This window comes from Nasonia vitripennis, chromosome 5, assembly GCF_009193385.2.
Source record: "Nasonia vitripennis strain AsymCx chromosome 5, Nvit_psr_1.1, whole genome shotgun sequence".
Taxonomy (NCBI): Eukaryota; Metazoa; Arthropoda; class Insecta; order Hymenoptera; family Pteromalidae; genus Nasonia; species Nasonia vitripennis.
Genome location: NC_045761.1, coordinates 3,530,362 through 3,552,830, shown reverse-complemented (window position 1 = coordinate 3,552,830; position 22,469 = coordinate 3,530,362). Strand labels below are relative to the sequence as shown.

General features: G+C 48.6%; 3 protein-coding genes across 6 annotated transcripts in view; 1 reads left to right on the top strand and 2 right to left on the bottom strand.

The window, feature by feature from the left end:
* LOC100122071 (ras-related protein Rab-27A) overlaps nucleotides 1–22,469 on the bottom strand; it is a 120,437-nt gene that overhangs the window by 20,195 nt on the left and 77,773 nt on the right. The gene's annotated exons all lie outside the window — the stretch shown is intronic.
* LOC107981339 (muscle-specific protein 20) lies at nucleotides 227–22,131 on the top strand. The gene is made up of 5 exons (XM_016986944.3): nucleotides 227–706; nucleotides 8,043–8,124; nucleotides 17,114–17,243; nucleotides 21,479–21,599; nucleotides 21,680–22,131. The coding sequence occupies exons 1-5, from the start codon at nucleotides 683–685 to the stop codon at nucleotides 21,869–21,871; spliced, it is 549 nt and encodes a 182-aa protein (XP_016842433.2). The 5' UTR covers nucleotides 227–682; the 3' UTR covers nucleotides 21,872–22,131.
* On the bottom strand, nucleotides 3,086–6,150 carry LOC100123614 (myophilin). Its single transcript, XM_008203755.4, has 4 exons — nucleotides 5,914–6,150; nucleotides 3,816–4,015; nucleotides 3,609–3,729; nucleotides 3,086–3,529 (listed from the first exon to the last, which is right to left on the bottom strand). The coding sequence occupies exons 1-4, from the start codon at nucleotides 5,917–5,919 to the stop codon at nucleotides 3,347–3,349; spliced, it is 510 nt and encodes a 169-aa protein (XP_008201977.1). The 5' UTR covers nucleotides 5,920–6,150; the 3' UTR covers nucleotides 3,086–3,346.

The window sequence follows — 22,469 nt, the reverse complement described above, 5'->3', positions numbered from 1 at the left end:
CTAATTTAACACAATGTCCACGATTTTTCAAGTTTTCAAGCACATCGTTAGTAAACATTAATAATTCCCAAAATTATTCATCGCCGACGAGTAAGGGACATCAGAGCTTTTGAATTTCCCGCTCAGCTACGAGACGCCTTCGGAGCCCACAGGGGAAAAGCTCGCGGCGCGCATCAGGCGGTCTCCTATACTTGAAAGCTCTCTGCGCGCCGCATTCCTCTATTACAGCTTCACGCTTCATAAGCGCTACTTCGAGGCGCTAAAATAAACACCCGTCGAGAGCTTTCCACACCCAGGCTTATAACTTTTGCGAAAGAAGAAGAAGAAGCGGCGGCGGCAGCACCACCACCACCGCCGCGGCGTCGAATGTTTCCAGTTTACACGCCGTCGAGCACGTAGAGGGCTTTTCGCGCGCTCATTGTGTTTGTGTTCGCGCGTGTGTGTGCACGGCTGAGTAAGTGATCTATATATAGAAACGCCCCCCACGTTCACCAACACGCGCGCACACCTGTCACGGATATATACTCTGCAACGAGCCGCGGGCCGCACACTTTTTGTGCTTGCGCTATACAAGAAGGGCAAAGCTCGCATACAAATTAACAAGCGTCTCTCATCCGCTCACGGACTTTTTCTACGATTTGTCACTTTTTATTAATAATATCCGCACCCAACCTTCATCAACATGCCGGGACGTCCACTGTGGCAGGTAAGCAGTTCTGCGATATAGATAGTGCGCGACGAATTCTTTAACAAATTACCTTTGCCTGTTTTTACGCGCGAGTTTTGCGTCGTTAGTGTTTACAATTTCTTACGCGATATTTTTTTTATTTGCTTTTGCTGTTACTATTTCAATGACTACCGGCGTGCTTCTTTTTGAAAGTTTTGATCAAATCGGTAAAAAATGTGTTGCGTGACAAGCGTTTTATGCAAACGTTTCTGGTTAGTCTTTTTGCGTATTTACTTATTTTTTTCAGTAGTGACGACGAATACTCCGATAAAAAAAAATTTAGTCAATTCAAACGAGAGTGGTGAATGTTAAAAATTAAATTTATTTCATGTGCGTCAATAGATTTTTTAATCATTGTCAAGTATTTGTTTATCGAAAAAATAATTTCTACTTGTCTTTTTTTTTAATTTACTTTTCATGCGTTTCCTAAATTCCCAAATAACATAATTTTTAAAAGCGGCTTCATATTCTGCCTAAATTCTGATGTTTGCACGTGTTTTTCCGGAATAGCTTTTCTAATTTTGGAAAGCTGATATAGTTGATGATTCATAATGTATGGCTGAGCATCTTGAGGAAATATTGCTTTAATACATCAACTGCTCCAATTAAATCCCGAATGTTCGATGAAAATTCCTACCCGCCAAAAGCGCAAAATTATTAAACTTTACCCCTAAAATAAATTTTATTGCGTTCTTGTAATAGATTTGAAAGTATATCCTTGATATCTTATCGTAGCTCGTGAATCACCGCTGACTCACGATATTTTATGTGACGACGGAACCCCGAACGTTGACGCATTTAAATTTTGCTATAGTTGTTTTTGAAATTTCGAATTGAATTAATCCGAAAATAACGTTTAACTCCTTTTTTATGTCTAAATACGATTTTACATACATTTGTTTTTGAAGCACTAAACCTATTGTTTACATAGAAGCGGAGGCTTTCCTCCATGCGTAAGCGTTTGCCGGACCAAAGTCGCAAGTTTCATAACAAATTTCGTGACGCTTTCGGCAGCCGCTCCAGGAAGATTCTAGATTTTCCTCCTTTCACAAATATAACATTCCCCATCCGCGAGCGACGTATACGTTCGAGAATCTGAAAAGCTTTGCTAGCGTCTATCCAGCACACCGTCTTGAAGAATCCAGGAATAACTCGGAAATGACCTCGACGGCGATGTCGGCTACAGCATCGGGCTCGTAAATCGAAAATCTGGACGGCTGTGCCAAGGGCACGCGATGGATTTCATCGGCGGAAAGCCCCTCGTGGCAAGCGCGCGAGATAGAAGTGTGTCACGTCGCATGTGAGCCGAGAAAATTTTGGGAACACGACATTGTCCTCATATCGCGACATATAAACAAACCTTGAGGGAAACTCGACGGGCACGAGCTTTGTTATTTTCGAAATTTTTAAAAACGAAAGTCATAAGATTCCCTATGCGTTGAAGTATTTATAAATGATTTGTAAACAATAACAAACGAGGAGCTACGGTATTGTCTATATTGGCATAAAAAAAAAGAAACGATATTTTTCAAATCGATCTTCCAGGAAATAATTGGATCAATCTGTTAATATTATTGTAATATTTTATGTGATTATACTGTTTGTCCAAATAAATGTACACTGTTCAAACAATTCATAATGAGTTCATCAACTAAATTACTGAACTATTATAAATAACTAATTGATATAATTTTCAAGTTTTCACTAATGGAAACACGAAAACGTAGTTTTTTTTATATCGTCTTCCATGTAAATTGGAAAGAATCTGTTAACTCATTACTTAGGTATCTAAATTACCCAATAATATACAAAACGTTTTCATAGATATGTTTAACTCGTATAAATTTTAATTGAAAATCTATTTCATTTTGAGCAGATTAAAAGCTGAAAGTAAAACATCGATAATTGCAAATATCTTCTTTACCGACTGTGATAAAAACGTTTATATAATTGCTAATATAGTCTTCAACCTTACATTTATAAACGACAAAAGTTATATCCATAAAATGCGATGATGCATAAAACACCTTTAGAATGTGCAATATTATTATCTTGCAGCTCTTGGCACTCTGCCAAAGCTCCCCACCATACTGAGCGAGTCATCTTGGTTGTTGCATCCCATCTCTTGAACATAGACCCGAAACATTCTGTCCGGTCATTTGACACACCAACCTTGCTTTGCTTTCATTCTTACTTCCTTCCCGTGAAATTGTTTTCTCGAAATTCCCGGTTATTAAGGAAAAGCGTTGCACTGACAAAGCTTGTGTGCGTCTAGTTCGTAAACAAAATACTTTGCAAAAATATTTATGTGAATATCATCATTGGAAGTGTCACGTATTTAGAAATAAACAATGTTCGAAATTTTACAAATACTGTTTGTTTATTATATGATTAACAACAATAAGCTTATACGCGCGCGTAAAAAGTTGTGTAAGGTCGAAATTAATGTATACATGATCATGTATGATATATTTAAAAGAAAGTGTTAACATTAATTCGTTCGCGTGTCGATAGTGTCAGTATAGTGTGTAAGATGCATATGAAAATTATCGCCATCAACAGATACATAAAAATTTAGTCTCTAAATATACAATATACAAGTAGCGTTTAGTACAAAATTTACATGTGTCTCGTGTTGCCGAAACCTCCGTGACCAGACTGACTGGCACCTTTGTTGAAACCCATTTGCAGGTTCAAGTGTCCCTCACTGGCACGGAGCTGATCCTCTGAGAAGGTCCTCTTGTTTTCATCAGCCATCTTCGGTCCTAGCCTCGGTCCCGTGTATTCAGGGTGCTTTTGTGTCTGGAATTAATAATAGACGACAATTAAAAAATATTTTCGGAACTTTAGCCTATCTCTGGTCGAATATAAAAGAACTTACAATTCTGCCTAACGAGTACAGGCAAAGGGTGACTTGTGGGACGTTCCTTCTCTCGAACAAGTCAGCGGTCTGGAAAATTTCTTCTTCCGGGACGCCGTATTTCTTGATAGCGGCTTGGAATCTGCGAAAAGCGTTTTATATCGATAAGTAAAATGTCCTTTTCTCTACAAAGAGTTTACAATATTCCGCAAGTTTCTTTGGGCATACCTCTGAACGTTTTCCATAAGCTGGAAGTTGGTTCCCTTGGTCTGGATTTTCTTGACCGAACCTGGGGCAATTTTGTTGATGAGCTGGCAGAGGACGACGCCATCCTTAAGGATGTCTTCGTAGTTGCCAGCAGGCAATTTTTCTCCCAAAACCTGCTCGATCCATTCGAGGACCTCCTGCTCTTGTTCCTTGTTGCGGGCCTGTGGCAAAACGGAGCATTTATATAGTCGCGAGTAAAAATGGCTATTCGAGAAAGTTCGTAAAACTGCTCGAAAGCAGCAACGCTCGGAGTCAAGCTTGAAAATATGACTGTATTAAAAACACATCTTTAATACGAAAATAGATCGCGACTGCAAGCGCGCTGCTCCGCCGGCGTACGAATACTTCGAAAATAAATTGTTTGCTATAGGTACTAAAAGCTGTTCTCAATCATTTATAAGACGTAAATTTGGATTTCCCCTCCGAAATGTTTAAATTGTCTCCGCTCATCCGATGTTTTCCCCCAAGTAGTAAATATATGTTCGTTAGCGTCTATCGTAAAGCGACTGCTGTTTACCAAAACAATTTATTTTTAAATGTCAAAACTTTTGTAACCCGATACCCCGCATCCGTTGCCAACCGAAAAAACCAATAACTCATAAGTCGCGAATCGCCTATACCTTTTTGAAACCCATATACTACTCGATAGAAATTCTTCCAAGCGTTTGTGATTTTAATTGCGCAGACCCTGATTCGGACGCTTGACGTAAATCGGTCTCTGGCATGGTACGATCGACGATAAATTAGTATTTATAGCAGCGCTTGCGTGTATACACGGGCCATTACACGCATCGCGAATAATCCGCGCCTCGCCAGTAACAACTCGGTTAATACTTGCGCGATTATTTCGGGAAGTGGAGAGTTTCTTTAGGCGCCCACTAAGGCACAACTGCCAATGTCCGACGAATCCTTCGATCACAAAAGCGCTCGCGGCGATCTATTCTCGTAACACAAACGCTCTCGCGAACGCCACTCCAAATCGAAATCTGCGCGCGCGTTTGAAGTCATCATTTTGAAAATAGCCCGCTGTTTATCCGAAAATTACCGATCGCCGTCCCTTTAAATTTCCAAAGGCGGACTTGCAGTCCGCTCGAAAATTCCAGCCGCGCGATCAAGTGGGACTATACAGCCTCGAAAGGTATTTTTGGATCCGCGAATGCGCGCAGTCGCGACTGAAGATACGAATATGACTTAGTGCGCGCGACGCGATCTCGGCGGGGCTGCGGTTGGCGGTTGCGGCAAATTTGCACCAAAATTAGTCATTGCCTTCCTTCGCGGTATGAGATTTGTCTGAGAACGCACGCGCACTCGCTTTCGGTTTCCAGCGGCGAGACTTGGCACCTTATCAAAATACGCACCTGCACGAATTTCAAGGTGTCGAGTTAATTTAGCGCCATCGGCAGTTGACTAATATTCTCGGTCGACGCGTCGCCCGTTGAAACGTTTTTATAGCTAATGCTGGATTAAAGGAAGAGTGCGATACTTTCTCGAAATTCAATTTGGAAAACAAACAATTCTATTTTTCGCACTCGACGTAATAAGCTCGCGTCGAAGCAATTAGTAGTTTACGGCGTAGGGCCGTCAGAACAAAGAATTAGAAGCTTCCGGCAGTAAAATCTCTGAGAAAGCATCAACAGAAATAGCATTTCCCGGATACACATGCGGCCCGCGTCACCTCTAGATTGAGCGACCGTCGACCCAATGTTAATGTTTAATGACGCTTCTAGTTTCAAGACCATTTTTCCGCGACTATTTTTGAGACTTTTAAGTTTCGGTAAACAGCAGCGGCTTTTCGTCTAACGAAGTTTGGCTTGTATCGCCCATTAATTGGCAACAATCTTGTTTACTACGCGGTAGAATACAAAGTTTTGTAATGTTCATTTGCACATCGGACTGTTGGCAATAGCCAGGAGCAGCAGTTAAAGAGCACAGTTCTTTTGAAATCACAAACACTTGACGCTTCGCTATTGAATTATTACGGCTGTACGCGTTCTATCGCGGTAAATGCGCAGTTAAAGATCCGAGCAGTAAAACGTTGATTAAAGCAATGAAAACATACCGGCATGTTGCTGAGTTTCTTGGTGGTGTCGGTGGTGTTGTTTAGTGTTGGTACACGTATGTGCGGCTCGAGATTCCGAGATTTGTGGATAGAGAGTGCGAGTTGAGTTTGTTAACGGTGCTGCCCGAGTGGAGTCGAGACTAAGTCAGATGCCGGGCGTCGCGACGCTATATGGCGTTCTCCCCTCCTCCGCTCCATTCTACTGATCTTCAACTACCAGAATCTCCTTGGCGCTCTGCCCATTGGGTATTCCCACACCCCCGCCTCGGTTCTGTTCCTCGCTTCGTCCCTCTCCCTCCTGTTTCCATCGCCGATCGGCTCCAGACCCTGATACCTCTCGACACCATCTCCGGTTCACTATAATTGTTGTGGAGTACTCGAGTCGAGCGAAAATACATTTTTGCACAACGCGGTATTACTGCTCCACTCTAGTATATCCGGCATTGGAGCATCTCGCGAAGGCTCCATCCGACCAAAGTCACGGCATTCGCGACAGCTTTGCGTTCTTTGATTAGACCGGTACCACGTGACCTTTTGAATTGAACATCGTTTCGCGTATAAGAATCGCTGGTCCCGATGGTATCGTTTTACCAAAACGGATACGGTCGTTCGAAAATACTGTGCAGAAAAGCTAGTAGGCAAAAAATAAAAAACAAAACAACCTAGCGTCAACAGCGATAAATCTTTCTAAATTTATACACCTTCATTAGTGATTAAGCTGTAATAAAGGAACATTTGCGGGACAAAGGTGCAACCGTGCTCATAAAAATTTAATTGGCGATCCGGCGTACCAAGTCTGCCAGAAGACCATTTCGCGAAAAAGATTCACAACAGTGAAAATAGAAGTCTAGTCAAGACGTTACAACAGGCTGGCGTTACGAGCGAGCGGGTATACGTCATCGGGTGGCCAGTAAATTCGCGCGCGTGCATCTATATGTGTACAGCATTCGCGCACAACGGGAGAGAGACGTGATATAAACAAGTGGGTGTATCGCTTGTGTATACGTTTTTCGCGGATGAGCAAGAGAGAGAGAGAGAGAGAGAGAGAGAGAGAGAGAGAGAGAGAGAGAGAGAGAGAGACGAAAAGTCGATGGAAATTCGCCAGATGAAAACGCCGATACGCGCTGAGAGCATCGTAATTTCTGGATACAAGCCATTTTAGAGCGTGATGCCACCGCCGATTTTAGATTTCGTCAATCAGCGCGCGCACTTCCAAGTTTATCAGCCACCGCGGAAGGTCGTCGGAAGGAAGAACGTGTCAATACGACTTATATTAAGTTTTTTATTACTTCTCATCGGCCTCACTAATATTTTAGACTTTCATTGATACCGCCAGCTATAGACGCGTTGTTAAAACTGATCGGTTTATTTATATCTAATGTCTTGCCTGACGATATTTTGGATATCAACGGAAGGCTCTCAATTATCATGATAGGTGATTAACCATCACTAGCGCAGGCTGCATATTGAAGTAAATAATCACTTACCTTTGCTTTGTATTTTGCATTTATCAACATCTGGCGGGTTCATTGACAGCTTGCTGTTTATTCTCGATCAGGAAAATAAAATATCGAGGTTTATCGCTTGTTTCGCAATACTGAATCCACAAAACTGTAAACAGCTTTTAAAACTTCCAGCGTAAAAAATAGGCTCGAATAAAAACCGTAAACATCACGAGCGAACGCCCTTTGATGTCGAGATTATAAATTATAACAATAAAACGAACGTTCCATGATGTCACGCACGCTTTATTAATCCACATGACACCGAGCGCCCACGTCGACTTGTCTGGTTATTTTAACAAGAAGCTTTTTTACGTAACCGTGACGTCAAAAATGTTATGATGACCTAGGAATGGCCTTAGGATGTTTGACAATTTTATTTTTCGCCACTTGTAAACAAAAGAAACTGTTAATTGCAGCCTTGCTTGTCTACGCTCTGACGAATAATCGTTAATAGCTCACAATTTTGTCTTTACGAAAATCTCTTCTTCGACAATGTCACCTACTACACCACACATTGGAATGAATTACAGGACATTTCAAATCCAAAAATATCATCTGGCCAGTTAACGAACTCTAATAATAAAACATGATTTATAATGCAAAATTATGTTTTCCTGCTTGCAGGTAGCTGGAAAGCGCGAGCCGGAGCAGGAAGCCGAAGCTCAGCAATGGATCGAGACGGTCATCGGTGCCAGATTCCCACCTGGTAAGTCCGCCTATACCAACTCGCGTGACATCATCCGTACGGGCGATGCAACTGCGGTGCTTCCATACCTAACGACCACTAGTCGACTATCGATTCTTTCCGTAATGCCTCCCTTCGACCTTCGGCCGGCACTCGATGTGGGGTGCGGTGCGCAAGTCAACTGTTGCACCCTCGAATCGTGTAACAGCTCGCCCCGTCATATGAGACCCTGTTCTTCGGAGGCAGTACGGGGTTGTAAGTTCGGACTTTTCTCTGTCGCATTCGCAGAAACGTAAATTACCGTACCAGTTTGCGGGGAGTTATTACCCACGTTATGGATTATTCGCGATCGCGTGGAATAAACACGGGAGGCTATGAGTGCGTGCGCTGTATTATGCCTTGTTTTTACCGTTACAACACTTTGACGTGAGGGGTTGGGATCGATTTGCAGAAAAATAATTAATTTGTTTATGCAAATCTTTCAACATTAATTTTCGAAACATTAAAATTTCCTCTTCGCAATGTTTGAAAACCAAAGGAAGCTAATAATGCTCCAGCTTTCATTTTTCAAGTATAACATCCGAAAATTAAAAAAACAATGTAATTTAGTGAAAAGCACAGCGCGGTGTAAAACGCAAGCGCGCGTCTAAACTTCCAAGCTCCGTTTACTCGTCGAGAGCCCTTGACTCCATAAAATCCTGATCGTCGAAGGTGACAGAAGACCGCAAGCGCTTTTCAACATCGTCGCACCCCCGCTACGCGTCTGCGTGTTCTATAAATGAACACGCACTCGGTCTGGAAATTAGGAGGGGGGCGTCACGGAGTCGCTCGTCGTTTCACGAGGGGGAGAATCGATAAGCACCGTCAAACGCCCTCCAGTCGGTACATACTGCCCGGATCCTGACGTCGGGGCGTGTGACGTCGAAAAGGTTAAATTTCTTCGCTAGGTCAGTAATCGACGTCGGGCGACGTCGTCGAGGCCGCCGTCAAACGAGTACACGTCGCATATCCTTCTATTTCTCTTTTTTGTCGCAAAGCTTGGATTTTTTTCAAATCGGCGTCGTCGAGTAAATCGAACGGCCGGGTCTCAGATAAGTCGAAAAACGTTAATTTTGCCAAAATTCGCAGAAGGTACCGACGGATGACGACGAAGGGTTATGCGACGACGCCAGATGCTGCCGCGATGCCGCTGACGTCGTCGGATGCTCCTGCGGCTCTTGCTCCCCTGGCAAAAGGCGCGCTTCGTTACGTCACACCGAGCGAGCGAGCGGGAAAACAACCCCCGCAGGTGCTCGGGGCGCGCGCGCACCCGCTTACGTAGCTAGCGCCAGTCAGTCTGGCCGGAGCTCATTCAGCCCCCGTCGCAAACATGCAACCCTGATGTGGGAAATACGCCGGGCATCGACGCAATCGCCCTCGTTTCGTTTATTCCCCGAAGTCGCGCTCGTTACTGGGAGGTAATATACCCCCGAGATGAGTAATACATTCTTTTACCGCTGCTGTTAGCGTTATCGCGACATTCATTATTTATTTATTATTATTATTTTTTTTTTTGCTGTTTACTGAGATATATGAAGTCGTTCATGATCATCTCAAGGGTATGCAATTTTTCGGGTGTAGATGTTAATTCCAAAATTTTAATTTCAAAAAGATGCATCGTGGAAAGAACCTTTTTTCAGAGTCGCTGAGAATACTCCGTTTTTTATTCAGCTTCAAGTTTCATTTAATAATCTTCTGGCAACGAGGTTCTAATAAATATCGCACATCTCAAAAGCATAATTCATCCAAAAATCCACGAAATTCGCATCAGACGTAAGTCAGGCGCAAACTGGCTCATACTACACGAAGAGCGTCTGCGGCAACGGTGCGTTTCACGTTCAAGTGCAGGCGCAAGGGCAGCATCAGCAGCAGCAGTAGCAGCAGCACCGCGTCCTCGCCCGTAGCCGCACTTGGCATGAGCTTCCCAGGGGTGGGGACGTATCTCTCGCGTCTGCAGCTCTGAGCTTTTTACCGTTTAAAGCTAAGTGTGATGAGCGCCTCCACCTTCGGACTGGCAGCCTGGTGACGTCGAGGACGCGGTGGAGGTGGCCAAACGACCAGGCCACCCCCACTCAAACTTTCGTTCACTCCCTCTCCGTTAGCCTGACCCGTCTCCGAGGAGGCGAGCGCACTTGCCAAAGGGGTGGGCGCGACGTTTCCGCGCACCGGAGGGTGAGAGAGAGAGAGAGGGGGACTAGAGCAAGCTCACGGAAAAGCTCCCGTCGCGAAGTAAGCGCCTGGTCTCGCTGGATCGAGGGCGCACCTGTCGGGAGCAGCACACCGGCGCGACTCGTCTTTTTCCACTTGCTGCTCTGACGCTTTGTTCAATCGGTCCTACGGGTTTTCGTGTTTGCTGCGCGAATACGAGAAAATTTTAAGAAATTTGATTCATAACTTTGACGCGCTAGTTTCAACGGTGTTTTGCTTATTCATACCTTTTACGATATAGCGAATGCTTCTTATGCCTTATTTTGGGTCCAAAAAGTATGAAAGAAAATCGTTCTTCGATTTATCATTTGCAAATAAAATAACTGGAAAAAAATTGCGGAGGCAGAAAGAATATATCGCGCACCGGCAAACGCCCGCGTATGTAAAGCAGTCGTACAATACGTGGCCGCGCAGTATCGGAAAAAGAGCGGAAAACCCGCGACGGGGAGGGGATGCAGCAGTCGTTGGCTATGCACGGCTCGAATAGAAAATAAAATGAAAAAAACCTCGCTGCACAGGCTAGTCGGTCGAGGGGGGTGGAGAGAGAGGGGTCGTCTCGGCGTCGCGCAGCTTTTCCTGATAGCCTGTTCCCGCGACTAGGAAGTGTCTTGGGTGCCTCTGGTCTAGGCGCTAGAAAGCTTCGCCGCTGCCTCACCCCACCGCGCGAGCTTGCAACACCAGCAGCCCCGGCTGCGAGCCGGATAACCGGGGCTTTTGATGTTACTGGCCCGTTTTAAACTCAACCATATTCTGCGGCCTCTTCAACTACCGTTACCTCACGAAGCTTGCGATCGTTTTGTGCCCCAGGCTCGAAGTCTAAAAATTCCTCCGGCGTCGGAGAAGGAAGAGCGGAAAGCTCCCGCGGGCGGCGTGGAAAGCTCGGCCGGGAAGCGCGCGGAAAAGCTCACGACCGACATGGTAGCCTGATCCTGGAAGCTTGCGAGGCATGCTAGGCACGATCCTTACCCGACGAACCGCGAATGGCAAGTAGTTCCGGAGCCACGCGAAGCGAAAGCTCCCCTCGTTCGCGGTGCAGGGTAAGCTCTCGCGCTCCGGACTCCATATAAAGTCTCCCGGTAAGGAGAAAATCTACTGCGCGCTGGTAAATTCGCGAATTGTATGTAACAACTGCTGATGAAGACGTTGCTCGTCGTTAATTCTCGTCGTTCCTCACTTTGCTGATAAACAAACAAATAATTTGCTCGACTTCGCAGCTTTTCTTCGGTGAGACTGTGTAAAATTTGAAAAATCTTCGCGTCTCTCGCAGCATATTAAAACAAAGTTTCTCTACCCAACAGGCTATTTTTACCCGCGAGAGCCTCCAAAGCCGTTCTAAATGTAGACGAAGCGAAGAGCATCAGCCAAGGCTTCCCAAATATCTAGGCTGCGGCGCGTTCAACGACCGAGCATATATACCGCCGGCAAACTGCCTTCGATCCAACCTACTGCCGTCGATAGACTCCTTCGAGACTGGGGGTCTGCCGAGTGCAGTGGGAAGGCGGAGAGCAGCTTCGTCAGCTGGCAGGGCTGCAGCAGCAGCTATCGATTAGCCGTCATCCGTTCATCATGCGACGTCGCGGAGACGCCGGGCGATCAGGGTCGCATGTCGCGCTTCTAGGTCTACGCTGGCTGCGCCGCGAGCCTTCACCTCTACACAGCCGTGACCTCCGACCCCCGCCTCGCTCGCTGGAGTCGATGACTCTCGATACAAAGCCTCGAACTCGTCTATACTCGGCAACGGAGAGAGCCGCGGATGAGAGGTGAGGACGGCAGGTGCGACGACGAGTGTCCGATGCCAGACGTCAGTCATCTGTCTGTCACGACGGCGCGTAACGCCCTGGCGCACCAGGGCAACAGCAGACAGTTGAGGGATTTATGGAGGATGGAGAGAGAATGTGCTCGCCGCCCGCTCCTGTTCCGCGGAGAGGCCGTGACCCTGCGCGCAAGCCCGGGCGATCGATGATGTACGCCCACGCCCACTTGAAGGAGGCGACTGCGATGTGAACTGTGAAGAGATGATTGCAAGCAGGATTGCTGTCTGAAATCTTAAAGTGAATGTCACAAAGTTTTCTTCAGGTTTATTTTTACAATAGGGAGCGTTTATAATAGTATAAATAATATCGTATAAACGACTTTTCGTGCATTTTGGACGTGGTTATCATCAACCTGATGCGACTACAATCATTGATACGAAAATCGCAGCCCTAAGCAGATGGCAGGTGCCACAAGTACATGCATGCGCACTGGATTGTGCACATATCGCACCGCCATTTTCGTGCTTGCAAGTCGCGTCCTCCGAAAGCTGCGCCAGTGGCTCGTCAGGCGCCGTCACGGAAACTCCGATGTATTAGGATAGCAAGCTTCGGGGGTGGCTGCTGAATTTACGAGCGCCCCGTGCGCCGTCCTCGTCTCTTGGGCGAGCGCGCGAAATTCCGGCCGCCATCGGTGCTCCTTGAGCGATGACCAATATTTCCGATTCGACGAGCTTTGACAGCTGAGAAGAATAGCCGGATCGCTGATGGACGTCTCACTGCGTACTGCCCCGGCCACCTGTCAAAAGTTCGTCAATGACGTCACCCCGAGACAACCCTACCAGGATTACAGCCCCGGGGTAGATTTACGAGTTGGTGCAACAGGTGCCCCTGTACGCAAGCTCCCCTCTCTCTCCTTTTGCGCAGTCGCTATCGGGCTTCGCCTCTCGCGTGTCAAGCTCTCGTACACCGTGGTCTATATTTCGAAAATTCTTTTGAATTTTTGTCATTTTAATGAATCACAAAGACCTCAAGAGCGAGCGCATTCAAACAAATATTTCAGTTTTATTGTCGTATGTAATGGATTTAATGAGAAAACCGTGACTACATTCACAAGCCTTTAAAAAAACTAAATAAACCACTATTAAAGTTGAAAAGTTAAAAAATTTTAAAAACTCATATTCGCAAAGTTGCAGTAACTGCATATATAGTGCAGGGGCGGGACTTGGGGTTGGCGCGCGCCGGGGAAGTGGATGAAGGGGCGGCGCGGGTTCCCGCGGGACCTGTTGCTCGCGCGGTCGTAAATTCGAGCGCAGGATGTTGTCCTGGTGAAAATCTTGCCTTTGACGTCTTTATGACGCGCTGTTGACGTTTAATCGATAACCGCGCCGTCGGCAGACACGCACGCGCTCTGCCCGACCCACAGCTTTCCGTGTATTAAAGCTCCGTGCTTGCGTTGGACGTCTCTACTGCTTATTTTCCTTTTTCTGGATTTTCGGATTTAAAAAAAAACGCGAAAATGCAATTTTGAAAAAATTGCGACCGCTACGTACGTTGAGCAAATGGCTCTGTAAAATTCCGTACAATTAATGATCTCAAAATTTTAATTTAATGAATAAGTTTAACGTCGAGTTGCGAACGATATGCTGGCGTTTCGGCTCAGCATCTCTACTCCGATTTGCCCGAGCATCATCAGAGCCTGCGCGAACGATAATCATCGCCCAAGACAAAGCGACGACAGCTCGAAACACATGCGACGAGCACAAAATACCTATACGTCTGAGCTCATCGCCGCGACGACGTGTCACCGTAGCAGGGAATCATATTCGCCGGGCTGTTCGATTCCATCGATGCGTATGCATACGGGTATAGATACCGGCGCATGTGTATACACAACGCGATATATCGGCCCCCGTTCGTCGAACGAAAGAAACGAACGGCAATAACCCGCGCATTCATATTTTTCCCCGGGCGCGTGTGTCAGCCGGCCACACAGAGCTATGGCTCATACACACGCAGCCGAGCGCGCGATACCTTCGACGTCTGAAAAAGATCCGGCTAGCATATGACTGTTCGGGTTCGAAAGAAAGCGCTGTCGATATTTCCTCTGGCCCGCGCGAATAAATCGAATCCCACCCCTTCGTCGATGCAGCCTTCGTATATAATAACTCGCTCCCCCGCGCGGTATCGCGTTACTCGCACACGCGGACGAATAAATGCTTACGTAAGCCGAGACGAAGGAGAGCCGCCGAAGACGGGGTGTGTACAAATCGCGCAGAGGAATCTCCGAAGACGGGCCATCGATTTCCTGTCACCTCTTTGCGTTTACGACATCTCACGGAGGCCCGAAACTACCAGGGATGTAGCAAGGACCGCCGAATATCGCGCTCGTCAGTATACGGGCCGAATCGCGCTGCTGCTGCCGCGCTGTTTTCTGGGTAGCGAATTAAAAAAGTCGAGTCGATGCGGGCAACGGGCTAACAGGACGCGCGGCGAGCGAACCGCACACTGCGCGACGATATTCCGACAGCCTCGCGCTTGCCAACGACTCCTTCTATTCGCCTGGTAAGCGAGCCAAACACTTTTCCAGATCACAATGGAATTTTTCTAAAATTTCGAGCCCGCGCTTGCGGTGGATTTTAAAGCGCTCTCGCCCACGTACTGGCTCGAGAAAGCTCCCGGGTATATAAGTGCGAATAATTTATACGCGTGTATACGAGGCGCTCTCGACTGCGGGAGAGCTTCGACGGCCGCATGGGATCCTGGTAAGTGAGGAGACTGGGGGAGTCCCTAGGGATAAGTTTTCTCCGCGAACTGCACGCACACGCGACTATTCGCCGAAAACGCGACGGGGAGCATCGCTTTTTCGAGCTGCAGCGGAGTCGTGAACGTGCGAGTGTTATACGCCTAACACACGGCGAGCTGTGCTATCATCAGAAATTACGAACATCGGCGATTATCGATCAGCTGCACGGGACTCGTCGCGCGTTCTAGTCTCCTAAACTCGGAATAGTTGCTCGAAATTACTATGATCCGCCGGCGAAACTAATAGTTTTGCGTGTGTATTCTCTCTCCCGCAAGCTCTGCGCCGTGTCGCGGCTTCCGTTCTTTTTTGCACCGAGAAAAATGTCTCGGCGACGCACCCGAATCGATTGTTATTTCATGTACTCGTACGACGAGTTATAGACATAAGTACAGGGCGGAGAAAGCGAGAGAAAGGAAAAAGAGCGAAAAGGTTATGTTTCAATCGGCTGTCGATGGCTCATCAATCGAGAATCCAGGCGCGCGACCAGTTTTTTACCAGGCGAGCAGATAGCGCAGCAGGCGGGCGCTCGTTGCTGCTGCAGCAGCAGCATCTGGCTCTGCGTCGCTCGCGGTAGCTATGGCGGAACTACGCCAAAACCACGTGACGCCGCGTCCTTGCTGGATCAGGCTGCCAGTCCTGCGAGTAGTCGCCCCCGAGTCGTTGCTGCTGAAAAAGCGACGGGGGTTGACGTGCCCCTCTATATTTTACTGCTTGTACGTTACGGGCGGGTTAAATCGCTCATTTTTGTTTACGTTTGATTACAGAAAAGATGACTTGACGGTTGTAATGACCGATGATGACGATTCTTGCGAGATCGTATTACGTAACTGAGGTGTAAGGGCACAGCAGTTAAAAAACGGGAATAGATGGTCAAAAGTCGCGATCTACTCGGTATTAGCAAGAAGATGAGTTACTTGTTCGTTTGATATTTTTCCCCGAATTTCAAATGTAGTTGTATTCTGTATGATAATAACCAAATAACGCAAACGGCAGAAAACTTGATTCAACGGAAACGCTGTTCGATTTTGTAGAACATAAGAACCCATAACAACGAATTTTCGATGATGACGACCAAAAATCATAGTGCTCCAACTAGAGCAGTGGCCAGTACTGCTGTCAGCGGCTCTCGATACAAATCGATGGCTCCTCCGCCGAAACCAGCAGCCTGCCCCTCGCTTCCGATGGGCTGCACCGCAAAACGAAAAGCAAAAGAGTCATGCGGGAGAGAGTGGGCGCGTATAAAACCAGAGCGCGCCCCTCCTCTCGATACATCCAGCCATATACATACATATAAACGCGCAGCCACCCACAATTCACATCCGCGCACGCGGCGGCGGCGGTTCGATACAGTTTCGCGCATACGCGACGACCGATTCTCGATGCGCATCGATAGCTGCCGCGCGGCTGCCGAGTGTACATAGAGAGCAAGCGAGAGAGAGCAGCGAGGGCGGGAGCGGACCGAGAGAAAAAAAGCAAAAGAACGGCGGGGGCTGAATCATCCGCCGGGGGGAGGAGGCGCCGAGTGATCCACGAGCTCCTGACCGCTGCTGCAGGCCTGGCAGCTCGAGATGCGCTTCGTCTTCCCGGCGTCGTCGTCGGGGCTCCTTTCTCCTCCTCCTCCTCCTTCCGCTTCTTCTACTTCGCGGCCGCGGCGGTCGGGCAAAAAAATTGAGGAGCCGTGCGGGGAGCGTCGGCGCGCCGGTCTAGCCGACGCGAGTCGATCGTCGTCCGCCGATCGACGAGTTCGGAAGGAGGAGGAGGCGGCGGCGGCGCAGCTCAGGGTCCTTCGGTGGACGGATAAAAAATGCGCTGCCCCCTTGGCGAGCCTCTTGGCATAGCGGGGCGCCATGCGAGCGTGCTGGTGGTCGCGGCGCGGCTGCACCTGTCGCTGCCGCCGCAGCGCGGCAATGATGCGGTACGCGGCCGAGGCGAAAAAACGAGCGGCAAAAAGTCTCGCGCTCGCGGGGCATATAATGGCGGGGCGCAGTCGGGGGATTATCGAGGGCGGGGCATGCGCGCGTCCGCGGACGGCAGAAGGATGGATCGTCGGAGCGGGATTCGAACGAGGATCCCGTCCTGCGGCGGGGATTCGAGCGGGCGTGGGCGGCCGACGCGGAAAACGGAGCAGGGGTTGATATCGAGAGGAGCTCGCGCGCTTGTTTCGTTCGAATCGACGGGATTTTCTGACCAACTGATCTGTTCGCAGGTGCCAGCTACGAGGACGCTCTGAGGGACGGTGTCATCCTGTGCATGCTGATGAACAAGCTACAGCCGGGGCTCATCTCCAAGATCAACACCTCGGGCGGGGACTACAAGATGATGGACAACCTCAACCAGTAAGTGCCTAACTTTATGTGCTGGCTCTGACATGAAATACGGTGGTTGCGTTGGCGTTGAAAAACAGAGCGTTGAAAAAAAAAAAACAGAGCGTTGAAAAAATCACGCATCACATCCGTAACACACTGATAAAACAGTAAAAATGAAAGTAGATACGGGTCGTGCACAAGAGCCGCCAAGTTTCCCGCTGTGCAAACATGTTTTCCTGAAATGTGATATATAAAAATGGTTAGTCCGCTTACAGAGCCACGGGGAAATAAATAAATTATTTACAAGCGCAACATAATATCGATATTCGCTCGCATCTCGATGCAGTGCGTCGGAAAGAGAGCGACGATGTAAGTGTAATGGGCATAATGCACGGCATCGCGTCGAGCGCCAAGTGTAACGTATAAAAAGACTATAATACACAGCAGCGCGCCGAGCAAGCGAGCGAACAACTCCTGCGCATTCATCGCAGCCTGATCGCTAGTCGCTTTTACGCAATCGACAGTGCTTCGCGTCGGAGCAGAGATTGCGCGACCCAGCACTCGCTGCCGGTTCTCGAGAGAGCGAGACTACTCGTTCTCTCGACACGCGAGTGATCGAAGTTTCGAGTGGCGCGCGCCAGATTACGCGGAGTTAAATTTTGACTGTTACGTGCTTTAACTATGATTGTTGAATTACTTAATCCGTTAAATTTAAGCAAAAAGAGTGAACAAAATTGAAAAAATACGCCGGTATGGACCGACAATCGATGCGTCGCGTTTTATCGACGGCCAAAGAGAGGGAAGCACTGCTGTTGAGGGGAAACGACGCGATTGGGAGTAAAATATGCACACACACACAGACGTTCGAACGATGTTCGCCCGCCCCGATATCGACTATTGGCTCTTTTATTCGCGTGCAAACCTGATAATCGAGCATAGGTAGCGTCTGAGTTCGAGACAGCCTTTTGTTCGCGAAGATATCTTTGTGGCGCTTGGGTTTAGACTGCTGAATCGGATCAGTTTTGTATAGGCTAATTTTACCTTTTGCTGCGCTTTGCTCGAGCGCTAATTAAGGCTTACTGCTGAATAATTTACACGGAAGATATACTTGGGCGATAAGAAAAATTATAATTTTATAATTAGCAAGATCCTTCTTTAAGCTCAAGGCGTGTGCCGTGACAGCATTAACTTGTGTAATATAAAAAGCGCGAGTTACCTCGTTACGCGAACTTTCCTTACGTTCATCCAGAGACATAGCCAAAACTCTGGAGAATATAGTATCTAAACGAAACTCAGATATAAGAAAACCCAACGAAATCTCAAGGTTGAAATCCGCTCACGCCTGTATACAATTGATTATAAAGCTTTTACACAGTGCTACGATCCTGATGAACGATTTGCATGCAAGGAGGTAATATACCCGTCGTTAAACAGCTCTCGTGGACTATACGCGACCGATTAAGCTCTCATAACTACGGCGCAGCTCCGAGCACGCCCCTGCGTCATAACAAACAAGCTACACGGCTCTTATCGCGGGTCGCAAAAAAGAAGCACGCTCGCGGCGCGCGAATCAGCCAGCGGAAAATACTTGTAAATTAGGAGGCTACAAAGGAAGCAGCTTTACGCTGTGTAACGAAATCCGTCCTCTTCGTAGCTTTCTCTCTCTCTCGCTCTGCCGCGGCGAGTATAGAGCTACGCTCGGTTGCAATTAAAATTCCTCCGACGGGTAGAGAGAGAGAGAGAGAGAGAGCTGCACAGCGAGCGCGTGCCGCCTGCAGCGCGGAGAGCAGCTTTACGCGAAAAATGTAACGTTTGTTATAAACATCGGGCCACCTCCTCCCTCTTTCTATTTCCTGACTGCGTATAAACAATTTTCGCAAAATCTGCAGCGAGCCGCTTGCAAAATCCCCGGGCTTTTTGCACAGCTGCACCTGCCGCGCGACTGCGCGCGCACACCCGCGTCACCCAAGTATATAGTTGCAGTATTATACAGTGCGCCCACGGAGAGCAGACGGACCGCGTGTACATAAGCTCCGCGCGCATGTCGCCTATCGCCTCCTCAGGGCTCTCTCTCGAAATTCCGCTGATATCTACACGTAAGAGAAAGAGAGCGCGCGCGCGGACCGCAAGTCCCGGTAGTGGGGCGACGATGCGCAGCGCGGCCACTCCGCACTACTCCCTTTTTACACGAGCCCCAGGAAAGCCGAGGAAGTGGCAGCTGCGCTCTCGCGGTACGTCCGCGCTCGCGCGAAGGATGCGGGGTGCGGATAAGAGAGCGGGAGAGAGAGAGAGAGAGAGAGAGAGAGAGAGAGAGAGCGGAAAAATGCGTACGCGCGTGTGCACCGCGCCTTCGCCGAGCTCATGCTGCTCTGGTGGCCGGTGGAGCAGTGAGCACTAGTCTGACTCGGGTTCCGCGCATCATTACGAGTGCGCGGGCGCGTGCGATGCTGTTGTGCCGCAAGCGCACTTTCGACGACGCTTCCCGACGCAAGCGCGCGAGTTTGACTTGGCGCGGTAGCAGTGTTGTTTTTCGAGGGAATTCGTGGGTGATATGGGGCCGTACTTTCGAGTTCTCGGAGCTATTTGTTGCTCTAACGTCGAGGGCGAATCTTTATTCTGGGTAGACCTTTTGTGCACCGATCGGCCGAGTGGGTCAGAACTGTGAGTGGCAGCAGACGGTAGACGAGCACCGTCAGACACGCCGCTGCAGCAGGTGCGCGATGGACTGATCTATCCACTTTTTAGTAAATTCACGCACTTGATCTAATCTCGAAAGCAGGCATTTGAAAAATAAGCTGCGTATGCTTCTGATTTTCTCTCAGTACCCGAACTCAGCAAGAGTCGCGAGATGAGGAGACCGCGCTCTCTAACCTCTGCCCGTTAATTCGAAATTTAATAGTTAAATATTAGATTCAATGACTATTACCGCGTATACTTTCTTCCTGAGCACTCACGCAAGTTGACGCGTGATCCGACGTCTCGCCGTCGTATAAAATACACGAGCTGAGCACTGGCGCTCGGTGCACGTATGTGCCACATCGTCGCGCTGTTGTTTGGTGCTCATATGCGGCAGACGCGCTGGCCATCCGGAGAACAGGAGCTCGAGCAGCTGTCCGCGCATTCCACAGCGCGACGCTCGTCTGATCCGCCATCGTTGCGCGATTGACTTGAGAAGCGCATCTCTCCTCTCTACGTTTCGACTATAATTCAGTTCGTGTTGCACTTGATCTTTGCAACGAGGTCAGTTTTACGCGAATATTACTCGAAATTGCAAGGGTCTCTTGGAATCCTATACGACTCCTATACCGTAGATTAGCTAGGAAGTGAAAGAGTGGTCCGGGTTGCTAAAACCGTTTCATTCGCGAGACCGAAAATTAATTTTCCAATTAAAACAACGCAATTATTTCAAATCAATAAGTTGCGCGATCGAGCAATCACCTCGAGCATTCCCACTCTCGCGTACCGAGCAAACCCTTCGAGCCCCGGCGCGACATCGTCGAAGCTCCGATTTGCACAAGCGCGCGCAGCTTCTCGCGATCTCCCCTTTAAACTCCGCTGCTAATTACTCCTCGGCACTCATTGCCTGCGACCCCCGCGGTTTTCTACTCTCCTACTCGGCCGGCACACTCGGCGCGTCATTTGTGCCGTGCGCGTCTCGAGCGTCAGCGGCCACAGAGCAGTCCTCCGACTCGGGCACTCCGCGCTCGCGAATCGCCGCGCGCGTTAATTAGTAGCCCTCGCTGATTAACGCTTAGACAATGGAAAGACTCTGCTAAGCAAGTGCCGGGCCACGGCTAACAGCTCGAGGCAGGAGTTCGAATCCGCGATCCGCTGCAGCGGCAGCTTCATCTCGACGGATCCCCCTTTTGGTTTCCGGTCTTTGTAATTTGCACTAGCTCCCTTCGCTCCCGAGCGTGCACCCCTTTGCCGCTTTCGTTACTCCCACGCGCTGGTTTAGCCCTTGCTTCGTGATACTCGGATCACAGAAGAGACTTGGGTCGCCGAGCCTCTGAGCTTGCTCAAGTATATATATATATATATATATATAGCACGACTTGGGAAACTCGCGGGCTCGAGGCTTAATTAGCAGCCGCGCGGATGGCTATCAGGCTGCAAGCCAGCGAGAGGCGCGTGCGCTCCTGGCTTCTCTAATTGCTTCGCGGGAAGGCTTCTCGGGAGACTCTCCATCTCGGCGCTTCCTAATTAATCGTACCTTTGTAGAAACTCTTGAACTGCCCGATTAACTCTGTCTTTCTGCGTTACAGGTTCCAGAAGGCTTGCATCAAGTACGGTGTCCCTGACGTCGACCTGTTCCAGGCCGTGGACCTGATGGAGCGCAAGAACATCGCCCAAGTCACGAACACCATCTTTGCCATCGGACGCACGGTATAATCTCTCGCTTAAATAATATGTAACTCGATTGCACGGCTATGAAATGTCGATTGACATCCTGTTTCGCCTTCCAGACGTACAAGCACCCCGAGTGGCGCGGCCCCTGGCTGGGACCCAAGCCCTCCGAGGAGCACAAGAGAAACTTCACAGAGGACCAGCTGAGGGCCGGCGAGGGAATCATCGGTCTGCAGGCCGGCACCAACAAGGGCGCCACTCAATCCGGACAGAACTTCGGCGCCTCCAGGAAGATCATCTTCGGAAAGTAATCGGCACCCGCATCGCGAGACGCCTCGATTTTCATAATGTCCACTTACTTACTTACTTATTTGTATACCTCGTTCGAATGTATAATGTGTAGCGTAATCCGAGGCGGCGAAAACTATCATATAGTTTTCCCGCGTTCATTGCAGTTTCCTTGTATTTTTCCGACGTTCTAACCCACGCATGACACCGAGAGAGAATTATTTTTATAACAAGTGTAACGCTGATGGTTGTCAGTTGAATAAATTGACAGGTCTAGGATATACACCTCGTCGTTTCTGTTCCAACCGCGCCCGTCTTACCGTATCCCAGTCGCTACTACTCGCACATGCCAATATCGGCCTGCGCAGCGAGCCTCGAGTGTTGTACACATGCTGGCGCACTGCACACGTTCTCTCGGCAGCAAACACACACTCCCAGAGAGAGAATCGCGGCGGTATGGAAGTGTTGGCGGCTGCAGAGTGGTGAGCGTGCGCCGTGGCTCAGTATGAGCCGAGCCGCGGCCGCGTGTGCGGAGACAGCTACAGCGTCGGTGATGTCGGGCTCTCGTAGGCGTGACGTGTACGTACACGCATTACACGCATTCCTTGACCGGTTTCTACA